The sequence below is a fragment of the Monosiga brevicollis genome, genomic scaffold (assembly GCF_000002865.3).
Source record: "Monosiga brevicollis MX1 MONBRscaffold_2 genomic scaffold, whole genome shotgun sequence".
Taxonomy (NCBI): Eukaryota; class Choanoflagellata; order Craspedida; family Salpingoecidae; genus Monosiga; species Monosiga brevicollis.
In genome coordinates this window covers 280,976-304,672 of record NW_001865039.1, presented here as the reverse complement: position 1 = coordinate 304,672, position 23,697 = coordinate 280,976, and the positions used below count along the sequence as shown (strand labels likewise).

Here is a 23,697-nt window from a genome sequence, read left to right as displayed (position 1 = left end):
TCCACGTCGAACACACCTTGCACGAGTGGCGCAGTGGCAACCACATCCCAAGAAGAGAAAATCGTCTAAGTCCACCCAATGAGGAAACAGCTTGCTTACTAAGTGTTTAGAAAAAAAAATCGTCCCGGGCGTTTGTCAATCGAAATAAACCTTGAATGACCATTGATCAATCGGAACTTGTCTTGTCCATCTGCTTCTACCCACCAAGTTGTCTCATTGCTTCGCTGACTCGTCTTATGGCGCTGCCATTTGACATACCAATCAGAGCCATGTAGCCCTAGAGAGTCAAAGCCAAATAAGTTTCGTATGGAAAAGAAATGGGATTTATTTCAAAATAAATGATTTTCTGGTCTTTGGGCTGCTATGGCATCCACAGGAAGCGTATGAACACAAGAGCACCCTCGTTTGATCCGCAAAAATTTAGCGCTTCTGCTGTGCTTGATTTGAAACGCACAGCAGACAGAATCGCCGAGCACGACCCGAAATACTGACTGCCAATTAATCGCACCTGCCTCAATCCCAAGAGCAATATGTTGTTACAAAAAGGGAATACATATGTTACTTTCAAGGAGGTGACCGAACTATCCCGCTGAACAACATATTAAGGTACATTCGAGTTGGGGGTAGCAACAACCAAGCCTTTTTTTGGTTTGGCAAAGCGAGAAGGAGGGGGGAGCTGAGCTGAGCTGAGGTTGTTCTAGTTGAGGTTGGTCCAGGAGAGTTGGAAAATGCGCCCCGAGCTGTTTCAGCTCCAACAAGAAGTGGAAGTGGTGGGGGAAGGCGGCACAAGCGGGGGCTCAAGCGGGGGGGCCTCAAGCAGGGAGCTGCGCTGGTTTGGACGTTGGGTCGTGGTGGTGGAAGAGCAGCGGGCCGTCCCAACCAACGCGAAGGGGCGAGCGGAAGGGGCAATGCGGGTCCTACTGCAGGGGGTGAAAACGCTGTGGGTTTGGGTGGGTGATTCATGATTTGCGTCACTCAAGCCAAACCTTTGAGCAAGGATGATGAAGATCTGTCAGGGTTTGGTCGCGATGGCGTGGTAACGTTTACCAAGCCAATGCGTATTACCAGCTTTTGTGTCGGGGGTCCACCTAAAAGGAAAGACAAGGAGGAGGTGGATGGTGGGGGTGGGACCCAATGGTATTCGCAGTAAACTGGAAAGAAGAAAGACTGACTTGCTTGGTTAAGCAAACGTTTGTGTTGATGTGTGAACCTGTACAGGTCGAGGGAGCGGACAGGCCACAGGATGATAAGGCTCACGATCAGCACAGATGTGGAGAAGCTTGTCGCTCTGCTTGGGGCAGGACAGCTTACGTCAAGCCGACGCTGTTGGTTTGGCACGTTACTATAGGCTTGCGTGCCAGCAACCCAACTCTTTCCGAAGAACATCGAAAGAAGGATATTGCTACGTGTATTGACGTTTGCAGGATGCTTTTTCCTTCTCACCCCAATGGGCTGGCGATGAATGACGTAAGGCACGATTGCACTCTTAGGGTAATTGGGGTGATCGCACCTCGTCCCAAACGTGCGGATGTGGCCCTGGGCGATGAGCATGACACCTGCCAAGTCATGTTTTACTAAACACCTCGTGTATGTATGCTGACTCGAACCCTTCGCCAACCAAATTCCTGAGTAGTCGAGATTAGGTTGTCCCTGATTATCGCGCAAAGCCGGAGAGCGCATGTGTTCGTTGGCGGTCATGCCATACTGCGCCAAGAAAAAACGAGTGTTGATCAATTCACAAATCGCCTCATCGTTTTTTTTGGGGAAGCATCCCAGATTTGGTTGAACCGATGATGGCTAGGCACAGTCCGACGCCTTGCTTGGATCAAAGAACTGCACAACCGCGAAGCGACCGATAGTCATAAAGTTGGGTTCCTGGGCTTGTGCCTCGTCAACCTGTGGGAAAAAAAGCTCCAGCGCCATGAGCCACCGGCTACCAGCCAAGGCACGAAGAGCCCTCCTGCTTGAGATCGGCAGGTCTAGGAAAAACCAATACAGATTCCGCAACCTCGCACACACCCCTCGCAGTTGGATATGCAAGACAACAAGAATTGTGGGACCTGGCGGCTGCCTGCCTCGATTACCCCTTTTCGCTTCGTCGGAAGTCGATGTGCGACACACGAATAAAATCGGCAGAATGACGCCAGACATACGCAAGAAAAGCCCGATTCACATTGACACCATCGTGGTGACACAACTGACCTTGTCGGCTGTGAGACCAGCCACCGTGTTGCACTTGAGTGCGCGCAGCGCACACAACGGGGCCGGGCAAAACCCTTGTAGTGCTTTCGAAAAGGGCGTCGTCGGTGACCAGGCCCGGTCCCCCACCAGCTTGCGATAGTTGAGATCCCCCTTGAACAGGATCAGCTGGCTTTGGCCCAGATCACTTTTGTCAATGATACACGCCCATGAGCCAGCGCGGTTCACAGTGGCTCAACCACAAGCAGGCGAGCACCAGAACATGTCCATTTGAAAATAACCCCAATCATCTACCTCCAACCCTCTTCGCGAGAATGCCCTTTTCATGTAGCCGTGTGGCGCTTGGCGCTTTTCGTCCTGCTCGGGTTGCGTACCTGTAGAGCTGTGGACGAACCTCGGCCATTTGGTGAAAAGCATGCGGATACGTCCAAAATTCATCCTACCAGCCAGCGACATGAGAAAAAACATGGGAAGGACCTCTCTTTTCAAAATTGGTTGGGTAAGGGAAAAACACACACAGTGCCACCAGGGCAGCTGCGGCGAACCCTACGACCCGTCATGCCCTGACCAGCCGTGTCACGAAGCGACTTTGCAAGGCTCTGATCATGCCAGATCATAACAAAGGGCTCAGTCTGACCATCGGCCTGGCCAATGGCATGCGCGTTGGGGACCCAAGCATCAAATCCAGGGACCCAACCTTACCGCGGAAAATTGCCAGGTTCCATCTCGAATGAAACGTTTCCACTGAAGGGCCAAGCACTGCAATGCAGATCCGGCTACGCAGCACGTTTGGGCGCTTGTGAATGGACTTGTCCACAAGTGGCGTCACTCGAACTCAATAGGCTGCTGCATTTTCTTGAAGCGTCAAAGCGCTGCAGTCGCAAATGCTCAGGGATGCCGCAGCTTTGGGCCACGGCGAACGCACCTGGCTGGCGCCCGAGCTCGTTCAACGTCCAGACAAGGTCTGATTCTGTCACGTCGCTTACAAACCACGGCATGGCTTTGCCATGGAAGTGAACTGTGCTCGCATAGCCCCCCGCTGTCATCCAATGTGCCAAGCACAAGTCTGTGAAAAGCTAAGGCAAGACCGACACCATCACAAGTCCATCAAAACCAAGGCAGACTCACGCGTGCTGTGCCCCAGCAAGGCGAACGGGCAGATGAGGAATGGAGATCACACAACAGTCCCCTCACCTCAAAGCCACTATTGTCCAGCACCACATCGATCCGAGCGCCCGCTAGAGTCGACAAGCTTAGGGAAACAGGCAACACACCGCACCATGACAGATGTGAGAAAGCAAGAGAGCGCAGCGCGTGGTTTTTTTTTTGTTTTTTTTTTGTTTTTTTGGGGGTTTTTCTGATGTATCAACTTGAAGTACTCGCTCGTGTCAGAGGCACAATAGCCCGAAACAAAGTGTGCGGTCAAGTCAGCAACGGTCGTGCACTGATCTGACACATACCGGTCCCAGACGTCCTCAAAGTCATTTTGCAGGATGAAAGAGCGCAGCTCCTGTAAATGAGCCTCTGAACCCGCCTGTGACAGACTCATAATGCGGACTTGAGTCAGGACCACAGGCCTGGTGTTCACCTTGTGAGCTCTGCTCTCTACAATCATTGTTACACACACCTGAAGATGTGACAGGGAGGTGCGACCGTCGAACTCAGCCATGAGCGATAAGTCACTTTTGTTGCCCCACAAGGAAAACTGCAAGCCAGTGCAGCACACACACACACACACACAAGCACAGGAGCAAGCCTGTGAGTTTTCGGAACAGGAGGCCATAAGCCCACGCAGATCACTGCTTGAATAGCAAGTCGTCTAAACCTGCAGCATCACTTCGAAGGCGTTCCGGCGCGACGCCTGGTCAGCCAGCGCCTCTGGATCCACCGCACGAAGGGTAAACGCGCCCAAAGCTTCCATGCTCTACAACGCAAAGAGCAGCCGCGGGTGTGACTGCTGCGCATGGTGAGCAAGTACAGTGAAAGCACACGCGCGAGCTCACACCTCCATCGAGCAGGCAAACGCATCGTCCTTGGCTTCCTGAAAGACGTCCATGTCAGCCAGCAGCGGCGCCTGGGCACACGCCTGGTGGATACGACGATACATGTAGCACTCTGACAGCAGCCAGGGTGCATGCCACCACCTACATGCTCACACGCAAAATGGAGGGTAGCCGATATCCTCTGTGAACAAGATGCAGGCGAACGTGTACAAGTTTCCGTGTGCAGAACCCATACCGCGGAGGTTCGCCTTCGGGGCCCATTGCCTCCTTCAAAGCTTGATTCCAGGCGGCTTGGTCCGAAGCTCCATCTTCAATGGGAGGCATGGGTTTGCCAGTCTTTCCGGGAGCATTCCAAACAGACGCAGCAGATGAGCTGCCCAGATAGCAAAGTGATGCTTGGCGATGGTGAATGTAGCGAGCTAACCTGCATCTCATATTTGAGCTTACTCAAGATGCCAATGGCACGGCGCGCGCTGGCCTCCTGAGACAACAGAGAGCATCCAGTGAGGAAAAGGTGGTCCCAAACACTTGGCAGCAGAACAGCCGAGGCCTTGCCTCGTCATCGGTCGCCGTGCTCGCGTCAGGCGCATGCAGGCGCCGGTACATAAAGTCAATCGCCTTGGTCAAGATTGTCGGCATGCGCACACGCAGCGTGTCCTCTCCAAAGGCCCCGTATCCAATAAACGTCAACGCCGGTGCCTCCTCGACCGCCTCCGTCTCGCTCGCTGCCATGTTTTGAATGTTGTGCCCCGAAGAAAAAAAAAAAAAACATTACAGTCACCGAGGGTATTTGTTACCTTTGGACATTTGTTACCAAAAATAAATTTTTTTTCCGTTCATTTTTCCCTCTGTTGGAGGCTGGAGCTGTCTGGCAAGGAAGATAAACGGCAGCGCCCTGGTGGCCACTCGATCAATCTTCATAAATCAAAAGGTGGGATACATTTTTTACCCCATTAACTATGGTTGAGCCAGTTTTCGAATGCTCATCTCCTTGGATTCCGCTGATATGTGGCTGCCATTTCGGGTCATCCCACCTCGGCTGGCAGTCGGCCGGCATGCGGCATCGCCGGGGTAAACAGGCATGTACAGGGGTTGCAACGGCCGGGCATGATGAAAGCCGGGTTTGTCAAGGATATTGGTGCGCCTTGGAGTTGAAAATCGCTTCACTGTGTGACTCTTTGGTGTTGGAACGTTGACATTTCCCCGCATACAGCTGACAGTGGTATTTGTGCCTATAGGCCGAGCGTCGAGCCAAGGCAGATCGTGTATCCCAACTCCTACGTCAGCTCACGGCGAGTTCGATGACTTCCATTGAAATTCAGCAGTATTTAGAGGTTGATGGCCTTCGTCAATTGACGCGTCAACAACTTGGCAGCCTGGTCAACCCTCTTACGAGCGCCAGTGCCCGAAGGGGGCGCCCCAATCGATCCGACGGGCTTCTGAAGCTGTACGGTATCACCAGAGCCGATCTTGTGGCTGCGCAACGGCGGAGACAGCGAGGCATCCAACCTCATGACGGCAGGCGGATTCTTCTGGCGCATGAGCGTGTAGCTTTGACAAACTGGCTAGAGACCTGCAGTGAGAAGCGTGCGTGTAAGAGCCGTGGCATGATCGTGGAGGTTGTGTGCGAGCTTCTTGAGATTCGTCGCAGTGCCCGAGAGGACGCACTCAATACGAATAGCGAATTGCTTGATCGGATTCCCACACTCAGCTCTGCTGAGCTTGCTCTTCTTGCTCGTCATCAAGAGGCCGAAAGCTCGGACAACCCCATGAGCCAGGCGCGTTTGAGCAATGACTGGTTTCGAGGATTGGAGTCCGACTCGAACATTTATCTTACCACCGCGGTGACTCAGAATCCAGCAAGAGTAACAGCCGCAACAGCTGAGGCTTGTACACGACATTTTTCGAGTCTTGACGAGCTCTTGGCAGACCTTGACTTCGTTCATCGCTCAGGGCGTCATGCTGGCATGATCAAAACCAACTGTAAGTTGACTTTCCTAGACAGCGCGAGCGCTGCTGCCTGTCTACGTCTGCATGTGCTGCAAACATACTTTTGTATCCTCCTGATGCATGTCTGTTCTTATTCATGCCGGCCCCAGGTCTTGGCCGTATCTTATGGGTGGATGAGATGCCTGGTCTCCGCGCCGAATTCACAAGGAATGTCAAGGTGTATTCCTCAGCCGACCGAACTGTAGATCAAGGGTGTCTTCCCGGACAAACCTACAACGCCATTCACGGCAGCTAGTTGGAGAGGCAGCCACCCTCGACGAGGAATTGTGTGCTCTTTATTTTGCCATCCACTTTCAAAGCAGTCAAGTCAAACGGGTACAGGCTGCCTTCCGCCATGCAGGCATTACGCGCTTGGAGCGAGCTGTTAGACACATGAAGAACCAACCCTCACACGTTGAACCTGAGGATACAGCAGTGACGCCTCCGCAAAGCCCGGCAAGCGCGCCATCTGGTTCAAGCACTCCGAGGTCAAACACAACGCCGCAGCCACTGGTATGGGTTTGGGACGCCAATTGGAGTCTTGATGAAGGCCGGGCGCACTTCGATCGTCTGGCTGCGAGTTTTTCGCGCCTTGAAGAGCGTCATCAAGATATGATTCGCTCAACGCCGCGTCAGCGCCGCCTACTCGATCGCATCACGCCTCAAGAGCGGTCACGACGGCGACGTGCCTCCATTTTTGGGCCAATGTCATCGGGGCCAAGCGCCGCAGATCTCGAAGGGCGTGAGCGGCGCCGTGTTCATCTTCATGCGTCGAGGGAACGACGAGCAACAAGAGTGGCAAATGAAGCTGATCTACGTGCTGCTTTAAACGTACAACGCATCACGATTGCCAACCTGAAAAGTTTCTGTCGATCGCACTGCCTCGGCACGACTGGCAGCCGTGCCGAGCTTCGCACGCACAAGGACACAACTCGATCTCCCACAGCCCCCAGCCACTCCCTCATCGCCAGGCAGGCCAGTTGGGGAGGTATTCGAGCCTTTGGCAACCTCTTTGGCGCAGATTGAGTCCCGAGAGGACGCCGAGCTTACCCCCATGCCCGCGTCTCCGCCGCGTGATGACCGAAATTCACTTCCCTCAGATTCAACCCCGCCCACTCTTACAGCAGCATCAGCAGCACCTTCTCTTGACCGAATCGTTGAAGAGGAGCCTCAAGAACCTATTGCGCGTGTCGGAGGTCACTTTGCAGACTCCGATCTCCAGTTTTGGCTCCGAGACTATACCTCTCAAACTCAACCATTTCAGGACGCAACAAGCCCTGAATCAAACGCGCCAGCCGCGCCTCTGGCCAGCTCAAATATAGACCAGAATGAAATTGATTTGCTCATCAAGGCTTGCGACGCGAGTACCAAAAAGTACAAGGCGTATATCGACTCACTGATTGCACTAGAGCCCCATACTTCCACGTCTTAAAAATAACACGAATTGAACCTTATTTATTACAACCGCCACCACTGCACGAAAACCCACTTTTCTACTGATTTTTCTCGCCCTACCTAATTGAGCATCTTTGAAACGCTGGTTGCCCAAGCCTCCCTGCACCACCGTCCCCGATAGACGAGAAACGTCGTGTATCAAGTTCTCACAAGTTCCAGAGCAGGCACGTCCTATAGAAGAAACAAAACAATAATATAACTCGTGATGTAGGGCAGCTACGCTCACAAAATGGCATCTGACAAATTCAACAGATCTGCGCGGTTCGAATCATCCCAATTGGGCTGAGATCTGACCACAATCAACGCCGACCGCCATCCAACAAATCACCCCTAATAGGTGCGACCTCCTCTCCAACAACAATTTTTGACAACATTTGAAAAATTTATTTTTGGTAACAAATGTCCAAAGGTAACAAATACCCTCGACTGTATTGTCAGCAAAAAAATCGGTTGAGTCTCTGGGGAAACTCGAGTACTGGAGGAGACTGTAACTTCAATCTGTGTGTGGATAAGGTTACACTCTGATGACCACGACATCGGACAGGAGAGTGGGACTGGTTAACACTTGGTAAGTCGAAAATACACCGCCCTGCAAGCTGGTATAACGGACTAGTAAGTAAAAAACTTCACGTTACACTCTTTCCGTTGTTGACATTTGAGTTTTGTTTTTTTGCTTTTCTTTCTTTTTTTTTTTTGGTTCACCATCAATAACCAAAACGATGGCGGCCCTGGTACGATCTGGATCCCGAGCCCAGTGGCTGTGTGTGGTCTTGTATCTGTTGAAGCGCGTTGATACCCCTGTCTTGTGCGGGATCTGGAAAAGATCGGCAGCACGAGCATGGGTGGCATCATTCGCATGCCCACAACACACACACACACACACAACGGGAAGCATCAAGAAGCACACCGCTCAAAACGCGATTGGAGCCGGCAGCTGCGCTCACCTCCCTCGTATTGATCTTCTCCGCAGAGCAAATCTCTGGCCTTGACGCGCGCCTTGCCGGCCACTGCGTCCATTCTCGCCCGTCGCACCGGTAAGAATGCCCCACGCACCACGCCACAGGGACACAACTGTGCAAGTTATCATTTACATGTGGCCACTGGCAATGCATCATGTTTTGTCCATGCTCATCACCGTTCGCATCCCGCCGTAGTCTATGTGATGAGCCCTCGCGACAACTTCATGTCGGTACGTAGCTGCAGCTCATAAGCTACCCCTTTGCTTACCTTCTGCCCCGATTGTGCTTTCCCCTTATGGATCGGGCCCCCGACTGCCACTCAGCCCCCTTGTTTCTCGTCTTGGACGCTTGCTCTTTTGTGCCTGCACGTGCCGGCCGTTGTGTTTGCTTCTTCCGCCATGAACTGTTTTGCTTTTCCCCTCAGGATTACCAGTTGACGCTGCCCTCGTTCACTCGTCGTGCGGAGCAACTCTTTGGCCACAAGACCGTCACCAGCGATTGTGTTCGTGACCGCTACCCGCTGCCGTTGGGTTAAATTGTTTTGTGTACTTTGCGTTTTGTGTGTATTGGTGTTAGATCGCTGGTTTGCTGTCTGCCTGCCATCTGCCTCCGTCTGCCTGCCTGCCATCTGCCTCCGTCTGCCTTTGATTGTCATTCTTGCAATGGTTCCAAGGCCTGTGAAACGCACTGCACAGTTGACAAACTCCTGGGGGGACAAAGACACCAGTTTATTGGTTCTCATTGAACACTGAATGCCATTTTTGTTGCCTTAGGGTGATCGCGTGGACGTCACCACCTATGCCGACTACGTGAAGAGCTGCCGCAAGGTCAGTTCTTTGCGGCGTGCTCAATGCTCCTCCGCATTTGAAGTGCTGTTGAATACCTCTTGTCTCACGGCTCCCTATGTTGGCTGTCTCAGGTCGGTGGCATCCTCGAGGAGCTGGGCATCGGCCAAGGCCATCGTGTGGCCTCTTTCGCCTGGAACAAGTAAGCTTGCGGAGGGGCTTTCCTTGAACAGAAGACACAAAAGATTGAGCATCGCGATCTTTGAGGGATTTTCCATTTGTCAAAGAATACTGTGCCTCATCTTATCCTTGCTCGCGCGCGGCTCAGCATCAACCACCTCGAGCTGTGGTATGGCGTGCCTAACGCCTCGCGTGTCCTGCACACGTTGAACATTCGCCTCTTTGCTGAGCAAATCACCTATGTAGTTAACCACGCCGAGAACGAGGTACGGCGAGCAGAGAGCTCTTACACGTTGTCACCGCCCGTTGCCCGCCTCGACCAAGGGATGCGCTCCGCCTGTTGTCACTGGGGATGATGCGTGTGTGATCAGGCCATCTTTGTGGACAAGTCGCTCTTCAAGCTTCTCTGGCCCCTGGTCGACACCTTCAAGACGGTATGCACGCCCGTGTCAAGCTCATCCTACACGGCTGGCTGATCATTTTCGCTGCGCCTCATCTACGCGTATTTCATGGTACCGTCGAATTCTTAGGTCAAGCACATTATTGTGATGGATGATGGCGTGCCCGGTGACCTGCCCGATGACCCCCGCATCCTCAACTACGAGGAGCTCAAGGCATCGGTTCCTGAGGTGGAATTTGACGTCAAGGATGAGCGCATGCCGGCAAGCATGTGCTACACCAGTGGCACAACCGGTTCGTGCTTTGATAGGCAGTCTGCATGGCTTTTGTGCGGGTGGCCATGTGCGCTCGTGGCCGTGCTCATGTGGAGGGTGCCCCGTGATCCTCACCGCTTGCACGCGCTGCCCATGCGTGCTCGTTGCTATTCAGGCATGCCCAAGGCCGTTGTGTACACGCACCGCTCCCAGTATCTGCACACGATGGGCATCCTGAGCGCTGATTCCTTGGGTGGTAAGCCTCAGTCCCGGGCAAAATGCCCACGGCGGTCCGAGCCTCGCGCTTGACTCCGCCGTACCCCTTCTCACCCAGACCTCCCAATTGTACCCACACAGTGCGCGAAACGGATTGCGTCCTGCCCGTGGTGCCCATGTTTCACGCCAATGGCTGGGGTCTGCCCTTTGCGGTACGGTCAAATTTTGGCCGCTTTGTTGGTTTCGTGCCTCATCAGCTTCATGGGCACGGCCATCCTCACCTGCTATTGAGGACCGTGTCTAGACTGTGGCCGTCGGATCTGATCTCGTTTTCCCCAGCCGCAACATGACCCCCAAGCATCTGGTACGATTGTGTCTATCGCTCTATGCCGCGACCAAGGAATTCGACTGCAAAGCCTGTTGAATGACATTGCGCACAAAGCACCATGTGCCCTCACGCCCAATGACCGGTGTTTCAGGCCATGTTGATGGAGAAATACAAAGTGACCATTGCCGCTGGTGTACCGACCATTTGGATGGGTGTCCTGCCCGAGCTGAAGGGCCGGTATGTGCCCGCTGTCTCCCCTTACACCTTTCTTCACTCTCGCACGTTTTCCCGTCTTCATCCGTGCTTTTCAATTTTTTTTTAAGCTCGTCCTTAAAGCCCTGGTCTTATGTAATCTGCTCACCGTACTGGCGTGTTGCACCTGCGCCATATACTCAGTGATCTGTCAGCGCTCCGTGGCATTCCCGTGGGTGGCAGTGCCGTGCCCCTCTCGTTGTCCAAGGCATACGAAAAGGCCACGGGCCTGCCCATCATGCAGGCCTGGGGTATGACCGAGACTTCACCCCTGGGCAGCGTGTGCTCCATCTCAAGCAAGCACGCAAACGCACCCCAGGAGACGATTGACCATCTTCGGCAGTCCATCGGTTATCCCGTCGTCGGCGTGGACATGCGCATTGCTAATCTTGAGACGGGCGAGGACCTCCCCTGGGACGGCGAAACTACGGGTGAATTGGAGGTGAGACAGGCACTGCCACAGCAATATTCTTGCTTCGGTTCGGCATGAACATTTCATTGGACAGTTTTCTCACATGCTTGTTCGACTCGGGCTTTCAGGTCCGCGGACCTTGGATCGCTTCGAGCTACTACAACCCAGATCAACCAGCAGATAACTTCAAGGCTGATGACTGGATGGCCACGGGCGATGTCGCCGCCATCTCTGAGGATGGGTGCGTTGTGTTGTTGAAGCAACCTTTTGTTTGATGGGAACGCCTTTGCGTCCCGGTATCTTTTATTGATCAAGCCTCTCACAAGCCACCTCACATGATCTGCAGTTACGTCTACATTTCGGACCGCTCCAAGGATTTGATCAAGAGCGGTGGTGAATGGATTGGTTCGGTGGAAGTGGAGAACATTATCATGTCACACCCCAAGGTGAAGGAAGCCGCCGTGGTCGCCGTTCGCTCCAAGCGTTGGATGGAGCGCCCGATGGCGTGCGTGGTGCTCGCGGACGATGAGGAGCTTACTCACGAGGAGCTGATTGAGTTTTTGGAGCCTCGCATGGCCAAGGTTTGTCTGCTTCCGGGATTGCTTGCTCGGTTTTTTTTTTGTTTGTTTTTTTGTTTTTTGTTTTTTTTTTTGTTTGTTTTGTTTTTTTGTTTTTTGTTTTTTGTTTTTTTCAGTGGAAAGGTGGTGGGGCTTTGGGAGTTTCGAAGAAGCAACGGCTGAGGCCACTTGGATGAGGCGGTCAGGGAGGCTGGGTTCCACATCACTTAAAGCGAAATGTGATATCGCTATAACATTGTCGGGATCTTGCGAGGGGTGCTGTGTTGGGTGGAGTTCAATGTTGTTCAGGACGCTGTGGCCTTGCAATGTGACGCCGTGGAATTCTCACCATCATTTTGTGCGTGATTGCTTTTGCCGCAGTGGTGGCTGCCCGATGTGACCGTCTTTGTGGACGAGATTCCAAAGACCTCGGTTGGCAAGTTTTCCAAGAAGGATTTGCGCAAGCAGTTTGAGCACGTTGTTGTGGCATAGGCGATCCTGACCACTCATTGCGAAAACGCGGTCCTGACTGCTGGCTTCACGTTGGAATGAGCAGTGGCGTCGGCCCCTCGCTATCATCGTGACTTTGCCTGTCTCTGACCATTAGAGATGTCGCTCCGACGAGAGAATCAACTTTTTCAGGGGAAGGGCCGGGGGCAGGGTCGGGTCAAGACTGGCTCCCTTGTTTGGCGCGCGTCTTTGTTCGAGGCATGCCACAATCGAGTTGTCTATCCACTTGATGTTTTCTTGGCCCTAGTTCTAAGCCATCAAAGAAGAACAGCAGGTGTGATGGGGGTAAATGTATGTCTTGAGAATGTCAGACATTTTGGTGTGTTGGAAGACCCTCAACGGTTTACTACAAATGTGACAAATCACCAATCCTTTCGGCATAACATCAAGTGCGTGTTCGGGATAAATGCGAACCAACTGCGCAGATACTTGGGATAGAATGTTTTTTTGTTTTGTTTTTTGCTTGCTTGAGAGTGCGTGGTGTCGGCGTTGATGTGAGTAGTGCGCGCCATGGCGCAGAGGCCATCGATTCGCAAGAATACGCAGGATGTAAAAGTTGGAACTGGTGAATGGCTTTGAGAAGCTTGTTCACATCAAGCCGCTGGACAAGAGCCAGACATGATGAGATGTTGGGTCATGTCATTTCGTCAAGACAAACCAGAAATCGCGATGTGGCGAATTGTTGTGGTTGTGGTAAACCCCAACGGAACGGTGGAATACCGTAACAAACAAGGTTGTTCGACTTGTTTCTCTACTTCTACTAAGTGGAGGTGTAGGGACCTGGACTTGGCTGGTCCCAGCTGGCTTTTGTGGCATTTTTCTGTTGCTTTGTCAAGACGAGCACGTTGAGTCGGCCGGCTGCATCGATTCATAAGTCACTCGACTTACTACGTATTCAAACGGACATACTCTTGCCGCAATGAGCTCAAGTGAGCTGCGCCGGCGGGCAGTCCGCCGTCCCGCTTCCCAGCCACAACCGGGTGTTGCAACCCTGGGCGATGTCGTCCGCCACGCCTATGTGAAGAACATGGCCTTGGACACGGACAAGTGCCCCTTGGGGCGAGCTGTTGTTCAGTCGCGCTTCTGGCGTCACTTACAACACACCTTCTTCCAAGATCAGACCAAGGCCGTGCTCTTGGAGAACATGACTGTAACAGAGTATGAGCAGTACCGACACCAACGTCAGAGCGCAGCCCGCTGCCCTCACACGACTTTACAAGTGACCACTATCACTGGCTCGCAAGAAAGGTCTCCACCCCACACGGGCTCGGATCGAATGGTAACGCGACATGCTGACTCGTCGATTGCCAAGCCCAAGATGGCACCCCAAATTAGCACCCCCACAGAGACCAACATCAACCCCAAGCAAACTGTTCGTCGCCGGCGCGCCAGCAGCGAGCCAGTGCCCGTGCAATTCGTGCACCAGACTCACTTCGACGAAGGCAGCCTCAGCGCCAAAAAGCTCAAGGCCCAGCACCACAGCTATCCGATCACGGATATTTCGCAGCGACGTCAAGTCACAGCGCTCGCTCTTGAACTTTGCTGTTCCGTCCCGGCATGCTAGGTCTCCAGCTCATGCTACCCGCTTTCTGTTTGAATGTTGTCTGTCAAGGATGTGCCATAGTATGTTTGCTCCTTCCCCTACTTGTGTTTATTCTGAAAGAACCTCCTCCGTTTTTCCTCATTTTATTGACGCCTATGGCTGCCCTGCCTATTGCATCTGTCTGTTTGTGCTGTCTTGTGAGTATCTGGCACTAGCTGTAGCGGCCACATCTGCTTGCTTTACCAATATCCAACCTTTAACCGCAGCCCGCAATTGAATAGTCGAATAGTGTTTTTTTGCCAATGATGTTCATCGAGAGATGGATCAAGGCACGTCATGCTCTGGTTTGCCAACGCTGTGCGCAGACCACCAATCTGAGCTATGGAAAAGCCCGCAGACAAATCAAAAGTCCACAAAGTGTAAAGCTGTACACTCAAACAGCTCTGACAGAGCTGCAGTCCTTGATTGGTCACGGCAGGTGCGACATGCGCACGTCAATGTTACGTTCCCTCTTGGCCGCTGCCGTTGTAAGCCAGCACAAGCTGGCTTGTATTCTTACGTCACCATTGTCAAAACATCAACAGAAAGCAACGCAAAACCCCGTGCATGGATTGGCCATGGGGTTGGGACTTGAGTGTGTGACCCTACCAGATCGGATAGATGGCAGAAAGAATCGATTTTGGCATAAAGTAGTGTGCATGTGGAACATGTCGATGGTCAAGGTCAATCTGGCCATGATGAACGACTACAATCCTATCCTAGCCCGTGTGGCTTGGCGGCTGATGGATTTCGCCGGGATCACTCAACTCGGCTTTGCATTCTTTCATCGCAGGTGCCATGTGCCATGTGCCATGTGCACGTGATTGGACAGATGCCTTTCCAAAATACCCATTCCCCAATCTCGGCGCCCCAAGCCATTTCGAACCCAAGAAGGAGCTACACGTGCATGTCGAGCACCAGATTGATCTATGAACGAACCCGCCTACAGACCTGTTGCGCCACGCCACCATCTCCCAACATTTAATGGATCCACCAACTCCCTTAACCAAAGGACGCCCACCCAACAGCAAGGACCACCACCAAGTACGTCAAGGTGAAGGAAGGATTTCACACCCATCGCACCCAACCCTACCAGCAGCCCCAATCTCAAACGCCGAACCTCGCACCTGCCTGCCATTCCCTCACCAAAAGATTGCACAGCAACCCACAGCCAGCAAGTACATACTTTCATTGGGTGGGTCCCCCCCATCATGCGCCAGCAATGGGAGTCTTCCTTCTGTTGGGGCGAAGACCCACCATAAACCATACCGGCCAAGGGAGAGAGAGAGAAAGAGAGAGAACCAATCTCTCAATCTCTCTCATTCTCGATCCCTCTCTATTTTTCCCTCGATCTCTCCCTCTCTATTTTTCTCAATCTCAGAATCTATCTCCAATCTCTCTCAATCTCTTTCAATCTCTCAATCTCACATCTCTCACATCTCGATCGGGACGGCATTTTCTTGCTCATCTCCTCTCTGTACGCAGCCCATCCTTCTCAGCCTGCCATCTCGCAAAAGACAGACTGTTGCAATGGCGACTTCACTTCTACCCACAGCCACCAACACCGTGGAGCACGGTTCCAATGGCCGTGTCCATGGCTGGCGCCGCCGCCGCTCGTCTGGTCTGCTGGCGCATGCTGGTCACGCCAACCGGCGTCAGAGCGTGCAAGGCCAAGATGCTCGTCGTGAGATGGTGCAGCGCTTACTGACGCTCAGTGCCTCTCAGCTACAGCAGAAATGGGCTCAACACGTCCGCTTGATGCAGATGGCCCAATCCATGACAATGCAGGCCGACCAGTCGCCCCAGCCTCTGCCACACGGACAGCAACAGCAACAGCATACCCCTCAACATCAGTCGCCACAAGCACAACTCCCACCCTCGCATCTCCAACACGAACAACGACAACAACTAATGCAGGCGCTCACTCAGCTGGTCGCTGCAGCCCAAATGAAGCAAGCACAGGCAGGACCGACCCCAGCAGCTACCATCCCGTCTGCCCCAATCGCCCAATGTCCCCACGACCTCTCACCCACAACCAGTGCTGAACACAGTGAGGATGAGGAGACCATCGCCGGTATGGCGTCAGTCTCCATCACCCCACGTCGTCGTTCCTCCTTCTTGAGCAGCAGCCTCGACCTCCGCTCCCGCAACACGTCAAGTAACCCCGCCCCTCATGCGCGTCGCTGGAGTTCTGCCGAATTGACCCTGGACTCGTGTGAGCCCGATTACACCCATCGCCGCAGCAAGATCCCATTAAACCCTCGCCGCATGCGCATGCGCCGCCGCTCCTCCAACACCATCGGTGTCGGTGCGGGTTTTTTGCGCACTCCTGCACACTAGAATCAATGCCCAGGCACGTCTTGAATGTTTTGCGTGTGGGTGTGTTTTGCAAGTTTTGCATAGGTATCTGTGTCTGTGTCTGTGTCTGTGTGTGATTCCAGTTTGCCGAGAGCAATTTGTTAGGCTACCAGAACGCCATCCCTCGCCGTGCTTTCCACCAGCTGCTGTGTAGCGGGCGAGCGAGCGTACAATTCAATGATTGAATACCCAATTCCCTATCGATCAATGCAAATGCACAAGCAAATGCAAAAGCAAAAGCGAAAGCACTTTGACGTCCCTTTTTGAATGGGCCTCGATTCATCATAGTATTCACAAGGGATGTACGAATGTTGTTCTTTCACGCTCAACTGCTCTCGGGGGAACAAGACGAACAGAAGAGCAAGCAGCTCTTTGAACGACCAAGCAGCGGCAGTACCAGGCTGCTCCAACCAATAATCTTAATCGTCGCAATGTATCATGCGCTTTCATTAGCTCGGCGATCGGACGGCCATGACCGAAGAGACAAACCTCATCTCCGCCACGATCGCTCGTGGGGCCGAGGGACGCGACCGTGCAGGGCATTGATGACATGATGCGGTGGCATGGGCTGTACGAATCGGCGAAAGCGGGGGCGTCGCTTCAGCTGCCGATAGCGCGGCACTGGTGGCACCTTGCTTCGTCGCTGTGGCATTGGTGTCGAGATGACCTGTGCTGTCGCGTTGCACAATGTCTGCCCCAATTGTGTGCGAACATGATTTGGCTGCTGCTGCTGCTGCTGCTGCTGCACCCTGGGGCAAGGCCAGTTGGGTCTGGACATGCTGGCAATCGACCGATTTGATCCATCAGAAGATTCGACGGCTGGTATCGCTTCCACCTCTGGCGCAGAGAGGCCACTCGATCTTGCGTTTGGCGCACCCTGGTTATATTGGCTGGAGCCCGCAAGATGAGCCAGACATGCTCGAACGGTCCAGGCTGCACAAGCACGATTCACCGCTGTCTCCAATTCTTGTCGGCGCCGCTCCGCGTCGGCAGAGCTTACAACGCGAGCTGAAGCAGTCACGTCCTGTGACACTAATGAGGCACGCCAAAGTCTTGTAACGAGGGGCAAGAGCCGTTGCATATGGTTGTTCGCAATTGTCATCATCCTTGCATTATCATCATTATGAGCATTATTCGTTGGCATAATTGGTTGATGCGCCTGAGCATTCAGGCTACCCAGCACCTCCGCCAAACTTGCCAGTGAACCTGGCACGCCAGAATCAGTTGCAGTCAAGGAGCACCGCTCATGCACGTCGCCAGATAAAGCCATCGCTTTGTCGACTCTGCTTGGAGAAAATGGACTTGAGCACGAGCGCGAACAGGGTCAGCACGAGCGCGACCCTGTTGTTTTTCAAGCGCGGGGTCGAGGTGCAGGGCCAGGATGCACTCTATGAAACCCGTGGGGTTCTCAGGATCAGCATCCTTTGCCCCGACACGATAGGACAAGCACCACCAAACATTGGTGCAATGCGCAAAGCTGATAAGCAGCCCACTTCACTTATTCGAGCATGATTTACATGTTAACACATCAAATCAGGAGCTCGACAGGGTTTGTGTGCGCGTGTGCTGTATCTGTCTGCCTTCCGCATTGCGTGAGCCAGAAGAGATTTATAGTGAAATAGTGCCGATTCATCAAAAGCCCCAACTGCATCTCAGCTCGAGAACTACTGAAGAATACTTTCAACGAGCATCTTTTAATATGGGCATGCTGATTGACCAAAAACTCCTGCACACCTGCGAGGATGCGCGTATGATCGAGCACGTAAACTTCACAGTCCTGACCGGTAGCATTTGCCTAAAGACTCGTCCTATGACAGCTTCTCAACTCCCTCAAGTCCCTCCGAACCCTCAGTACCCTCAGCACTCTCGATGCTTTCAGTACTCTCGATGCTTTCAGTACTCTCAGTACTCAGTACTCAGTACTCTCAGTGCTCTCAGTACTCTCAGTGCTCTCAGACTCTTTCAGAAGGTGTGAGGGATGCTTGACCAAAAGGTTCGGATTGGCGATTTCATGGGCTGTAGTGTTTGCAGTCATGAATCTGATCAACGCGAAGGGGACGCAGCAAGTCGTCTGCGTTGTGAAGGCCCGAATATTCTTGAAAGTGTTCTGGACTTGTTGACATGAAGCTGCCCTGCCCCCACTTGAGAAACAAATACAGCAATCACGTTCTGCCTGAGCCCAACCTCACCAAAAACAAACTGAGAATCAACATCCCCGATACTTACTCTCGCCGTGTGAATGGTGATCAATTCAAATTCGTCATCGAGACAAAGGGGAAGAAGGGGGCGCCGCTGGACCTGGCGGCACACAGCCATCGCGCAATCTGAACCTCTGAACGCGCACGACACGTTTGGTCATGTCACATTCAGCCAACTGTCCTACTCTGGAACTTTGAACAAGCTTGGGGGCTAGCTCTTCTACAAAACACCCCCTTTGGCAGGTGTCGAAATGTCCAAAACGTCCACTTGAGTTATTTTAACATGTAAACAAAAAAAAATACACACTTTTTTGGTTGGATCAAGACAATTCGTTCAAACCCCCGTGGGGCCAAGCTGTTGAACCAAATGGACGCGCGCCCCAAGAAGTGGCTGGCAGATGCCAGCTTAGAGACGGGACATGAATCGGCCGGCCAAATGGACAATAATCGGTCCATGGTGTGTAAAGCACAAGCCCCAATCCCATGCTTGTGGTCGATTCTTGATAGTTCTGGGCAACCCCCTCGATCAGCCACCCATCTTTTCATAGAACAACATGTTTAAAACCAACCAATGCTGTTAATCGGCTTGACAACTGTCAGAGCAAAGCAACTCACTGGTTGCCAGCCTTGGGACAACCACGCGCTGTCGTGTTACCCTCATCATCCACCCTGACACCGACCTGTGTGTTCCAACATCTTGCGGCAAAGACTTCTCATCGTTGCGAGACACACACCATCAGTACCGAGTGCTGCCGCATTTTCTTATCTTGCCTGGCCAGACCATCCCAAACGTCCGAGAGCTTAACCTAACCTCGTCATGTGGCAATCCCATCAGCGCACTACCGCACGCCCAGCTGCGTCTTGCGGTAGCTTGCCAGTGAACGCCAAGCCCATCATCAAGCCCAAGCCAAGCACGACCCTGGCCGACGTTGTGCGTCAAGCCTATATCAAAAACCACAAGCTAGCTGCGTCCAGCGACGCTAAACCCCTCTCGACCAAAAACCAGCGACTACGGGCCCCAACCAGCAACAACCCATACTTGTGCCGCATGGTACAGCAAAGTCGCTTCTGGCGTCAATTGCAAGGCATCTTTTTCGAGAACCCAAGCGAATGCAGCCTCTACGAAGCGATGACAGTGACCGAGTATGAGAAGCACCGCAACTCCAAGCTTCAACCGACAACGATGGCCCCATCAACAACAGCAACGACAACTCCTCGGGACACTCTACCGGCTCATTCCAAACAAAGCCCGAGCCCCAATACCGCTGCCAAGAATATTCCTGTTGCCGAAGACACGACAGACGCGATGCCAACCCGCATCTCCCACTTGCACACCTCTCCGACATGGCGCGCACCGCGTCTGGCTCGCCGCCACATGGCAACCTGTCACTCAATCATGAAGGCTCGTACCGTCAACAACCAATCTCAGAGCTACCTTCCCTCAAGCGTCCAAGTCTACCCCCAGCCCAAAAATGTCACCGTCGCGCCCCGCTCTGACGACTACAGCCAACCAGAGGCTTGTACCCACTTTGCCATTCAGAATCATGCTCGAGTTTCTGTTTTTTGAGATGTTTCGCCCCCCCCTTTTTTTTTCTTTTTTTTTTTCTTTTTTTGGTTTGACCTGGACAGCGGCAACGACAATATTCGAGAGCTGATCGAGCGTGCTCTGAAGTTTTCATGATAATTATGCTAATGAAAAATGAGTTTGAACCTCGTTCTCTTTGAAAGACAACGTTGGTTGGTCTAATCAAATTAGATCCTATGTGAAGTTGAAGCTAAATTGATTGACTTTGATGATCGTGGACGTTCATCTCTCTTGCACTTTCAAGGAGGTGATTGGCACAGACCACCAAGCACGCGGGCGGAGTACGGAGCCAAATCAAGTAGAAGGCAGAAACAAAGGGAGCCCAAGCTGCTGACAAACACGATCGACCGAGAACCGAAAAAGAAACGCTTCATGGAAGAAAACGGACGAGGCCAGAGGTCGCAACCTACGGCACACACACGCACACACACACATGCAGATGTTGCGAGGGGGTAGAAGAACTTGGAACGGTGCACTGCAACCCTTGCCCCTCCTTATCGGCTACTTTCTTCCAAGGGCATTTCACGATCGCGAGACTTGGATTGGACCAGCTCGCGCCTGATCTCCGGTGTAATCGCATAGTGGTTGTGTGACCGCAAGACATCAAGCAAAGCCCGCTTTTGCTCACTCGTAATATCCTCCTTGTACCTGTCACAGGTAAAGCAGGCAGGTCAATCAGCCGTTGTGCCGTGGTGTCATGGTGCCAAAAACAACAATGTCTCCGAAACCATCATCTACAAGTGCAGCCCTTCCCCCCCAGCCCCCAGTTTTTCGTACCGCTGAACAAAAACAAGGAGGCACTGATGCCAAAGCACGGGAAGCTGGCGATGATCTGCGTTGAATCGGTAAAAGTGTGCCACAACAGCATCCACCACACGGAAAGGCAAAGAATACTTCTTGTCCAGCAATACGCGCAGGAAGATGCTCGTGGCGCCTAATTGGAAGCAGACGGGATGGAAGTGACACAATCAGATGCGATAGAACAGTGCTGGTCTGACGAGCGGAGAGGATGGATCCTTAGTGCTTCAGCATGCTCGCAGCGAGCACATGCGGGCAGCAAACAAACACTGGCAGCAAATACATGCTGGCAGCGAGCGCGCGCGCACACACACACACACACATACACACCGGAATAGGGCATTTCCGCCATCTTGAGCATAGCCGCGCTCGAGTGCAAAACGGGAATGCTCTTGCGCACAAGAATGCCGCCGATAATGACAGCCTCGCGAAGCGTACAATCACCCGCCTAAAAGACCACAATGCCACACAAGGAGGTCGGGTGAGCAGCCGCACCCGAAGACCACCCACACACGCCCGGGTCACAATGGCTCCGACCTCGCAAAGTGGCAGCAAAAAGCCCTTGAAGAAAGCGCCAGGCTTGAAGATGGCCTTCTTGATGGCCTGGTACAGATGAAAGTTGAGACGCTTGTACTCGGCAATGTCGTCACGCACGCGTGGCAGCAGGATCAAATTGTAGAAGCTGCGATGATCAGAGGCGAAAGCGCGAGGAGGAAGAGGAGGAGCGGGGATCAGCAAGATGATGTGGTTCTGCTGATTATGCGAGGAGATGGTAGAGAAGCCTCTGCTCCGGACGCCAGGGGATCGCCTCTACAGGTGTGGGCCTTGACCCATGTAGGGACTTGCAATGCCGTGCAAAGGCTTACCGCTGTGCCATCTTCTCCTTGAGATTGGAGGCAAACAGGCGGGTGGCTGCATACATGGATGCAGCGGTCCAGTTTTCCGGCTCGGTGATGTACACAATCTGCGCCCATGTCGGCAAGATGGACAAGAGAAGGTAAGACCAAGCTGTGAGCCCACGAAAAGAAATCGAGCCGGCTTTGCTTGAGGCTTATGACACGGGAAAGGGAGACGTTGGCCTGAATAGGCGGGCTGCCAAAGCCATTAGGCAAAGCGTCACGCGTGAACAAACAAACCTCTTCCCAGTTTTTGAGGCGAGGGATGATTTTGAATGCCTTGGGTAGCTTGCCAGAGCGATAGCGAGAAAGGACTTGGCCCACGCTAAAACATAGAGAGCACGAACATGCATGATGAATTCGAAGAAACATTAGTTTGAGCAGGCATGTCGCAGACATGCAACTGGGTACAATAGGCAAGGCAAAGGAAGCATACCCTTGGTAGACCTCGATAACCTTGGGATTGAGCTCGCGGGGACCAGTTTCTATTGCAAATCGCGTCCAAGCATGAAGTCATGATAAACAATCGTCAACTAGGGGCCGGTCACGTGTGCCGGCAGGTGCAACGGGCGCGAGCTTTCGGCTCGGCCGGGTGAAACCTACGAGAGACTTGACTGGCGACCTCGGTGCGTTTGCCTTGGATCTTTTCCATAATGATATCTGCCAGCGTGCGGCGCTGGGCCGGCTCAGCCGGCATAAAGGCACGGAGCGCCACCTCGTCATGTTCGTCAATCTCAAAGTGGCGGTAGGCATCTTCGGGCTGGGCCAGGTCATCGGCCTGGCCCTCATCGTCAGACGGCACGTCAATATCCACGGGCTGTCCGGTTTGCTCGCTGTCCGACACGTCTTCTTCATTTTGCTGGAGCTGAGCTTGGCGAGCAATCACCTGGGCTTGTTTCTCGTTCAGAGGCTAAAGGATGATGCAAAACCACGAGAGTGCAAGGGCATGAACAGGAGCAGGAGCTGGACAATGGGGAGGACAATGGGGAGGACAATGGGGAGGAGGGTGGAGCGTCATCTCCTGAACATACCGCGTCCACGCTTTCGTCATCCTGCATGCGACCACGCTGCTTGCTGCGCTTGTTGCGGCGCACGCTCTTGTCATCCACATAGGCATGTTCGAGCGGCGCGTGGCGCAGCTTGGTGTTGCGCTTGGCCGACATCTTGACGGCACAGGCACTCGAACTCGGGCACACAAGACTTGAGACACGCGACCAGGCGCAGAGCCAGCAGACCCAAACCGCGTCGGTCCTACTCCACCAGCAACGATGTATCACACCGAGATGAGCCGACGGTCGCATCCAAACGTGCTTTCAAGCCCGCGCTCCCTCTTGCTTGCGGTTGACAACCAAGACCCCCCAATCATCAATAACACCAGCACCCACCGCCGTTTCCAAAGAGAGAGAATAGAAAACGAGCGCGCGTAACAGCGTTCAAACAACTCTCTCTCTCTCTCTGTATCACACGTGTGTGTGGGTTGATGCTACAAATGGCTGACAATGGGCGCGTGTGAGATGTCAGATGAAATGTGAAACCGGCTAAAGCTGTCAATGCCATGTTGGCTGGATTATGCAAACCACCATTATCACCATCAACAGGAACACGCGGTCACTTGAGCTGTCTCTCTCTGTCTCTCTCTCTCTCTCTCTCTCTGTCTCTCTCTCTCTCTCTCTCTCTGTCTCTCTCTCTCTCTCTCTCTCTCTCTCTGTCTCTCTCTCTCTCTCTCTCTCTCTGTCTCTCTCTCTCTCTCTCTCTCTCTGTCTCTCTCTCTCTCTCTCTGTC

The 23,697-nt window shown here is 53.1% G+C and overlaps 5 protein-coding genes across 5 annotated transcripts; 3 read left to right on the top strand and 2 right to left on the bottom strand.

Moving 5' to 3' along the window:
• Positions 1-1,717: 1,717 nt before the first annotated feature.
• Positions 1,718-4,946, bottom strand: MONBRDRAFT_30731 (uncharacterized protein). The gene is made up of 14 exons (XM_001742016.1): positions 4,758-4,946; positions 4,627-4,683; positions 4,438-4,538; positions 4,205-4,343; positions 4,025-4,123; positions 3,827-3,904; positions 3,660-3,733; positions 3,394-3,451; positions 3,125-3,275; positions 2,902-2,975; positions 2,745-2,843; positions 2,574-2,638; positions 2,203-2,386; positions 1,718-1,896 (listed from the first exon to the last, which is right to left on the bottom strand). Exons 1-14 carry the CDS (start codon positions 4,932-4,934, stop codon positions 1,798-1,800), a joined length of 1,455 nt encoding a protein of 484 aa, XP_001742068.1. The 5' UTR covers positions 4,935-4,946; the 3' UTR covers positions 1,718-1,797.
• A 557-nt stretch (positions 4,947-5,503) lies between these two features.
• Positions 5,504-7,217, top strand: MONBRDRAFT_4757 (uncharacterized protein; the record flags this gene model as incomplete). The annotated part of the gene is made up of 2 exons (XM_001742474.1): positions 5,504-6,185; positions 6,553-7,217. 2 exons carry the CDS (start codon positions 5,504-5,506, stop codon positions 7,215-7,217), a joined length of 1,347 nt encoding a protein of 448 aa, XP_001742526.1.
• A 1,128-nt stretch (positions 7,218-8,345) lies between these two features.
• MONBRDRAFT_30730 (uncharacterized protein) lies at positions 8,346-12,722 on the top strand. The gene is made up of 17 exons (XM_001742473.1): positions 8,346-8,377; positions 8,617-8,680; positions 8,801-8,835; positions 9,030-9,107; positions 9,379-9,432; positions 9,525-9,592; positions 9,719-9,836; positions 9,942-10,004; positions 10,101-10,263; positions 10,399-10,479; positions 10,581-10,651; positions 10,744-10,803; positions 10,919-11,004; positions 11,164-11,461; positions 11,560-11,672; positions 11,778-12,012; positions 12,370-12,722. Exons 1-17 carry the CDS (start codon positions 8,366-8,368, stop codon positions 12,478-12,480), a joined length of 1,710 nt encoding a protein of 569 aa, XP_001742525.1. The 5' UTR covers positions 8,346-8,365; the 3' UTR covers positions 12,481-12,722.
• Positions 12,723-13,417: 695 nt separating this feature from the next.
• Positions 13,418-20,203, top strand: MONBRDRAFT_4755 (uncharacterized protein; the record flags this gene model as incomplete). Its single annotated transcript, XM_001742472.1, has 3 exons — positions 13,418-14,009; positions 15,636-16,388; positions 19,491-20,203. 3 exons carry the CDS (start codon positions 13,418-13,420, stop codon positions 20,201-20,203), a joined length of 2,058 nt encoding a protein of 685 aa, XP_001742524.1.
• A 512-nt stretch (positions 20,204-20,715) lies between these two features.
• MONBRDRAFT_17006 (uncharacterized protein) lies at positions 20,716-23,167 on the bottom strand (the record flags this gene model as incomplete). The annotated part of the gene is made up of 9 exons (XM_001742015.1): positions 22,947-23,167; positions 22,519-22,825; positions 22,352-22,400; positions 22,156-22,240; positions 21,886-21,983; positions 21,557-21,701; positions 21,350-21,467; positions 20,999-21,155; positions 20,716-20,869 (listed from the first exon to the last, which is right to left on the bottom strand). The coding sequence occupies exons 1-9, from the start codon at positions 23,076-23,078 to the stop codon at positions 20,716-20,718; spliced, it is 1,245 nt and encodes a 414-aa protein (XP_001742067.1). The 5' UTR covers positions 23,079-23,167.
• Between the last annotated feature and the right edge of the window lie 530 nt (positions 23,168-23,697).

Excerpts from the sequence above, each read along its gene's own strand:
- MONBRDRAFT_30731 (XM_001742016.1), bottom strand. The coding sequence starts at position 4,934 with ATGGCAGCGAGCGAGACGGAGGCGGTCGAGGAGGCACCGGCGTTGACG. Across the intron at positions 4,344-4,437 it reads CCCGAAGGCGAACCTCCGCG|GTGGTGGCATGCACCCTGGC; the intron begins GTATGGGTTCTG and ends GTGAGCATGTAG. Across the intron at positions 3,734-3,826 it reads CCTCCCTGTCACATCTTCAG|GCGGGTTCAGAGGCTCATTT; the intron begins GTGTGTGTAACA and ends AGTCTGTCACAG.
- MONBRDRAFT_30730 (XM_001742473.1), top strand. Across the intron at positions 11,673-11,777 it reads GCCGCCATCTCTGAGGATGG|TTACGTCTACATTTCGGACC; the intron begins GTGCGTTGTGTT and ends CATGATCTGCAG. Across the intron at positions 12,013-12,369 it reads TGGAGCCTCGCATGGCCAAG|TGGTGGCTGCCCGATGTGAC; the intron begins GTTTGTCTGCTT and ends CTTTTGCCGCAG.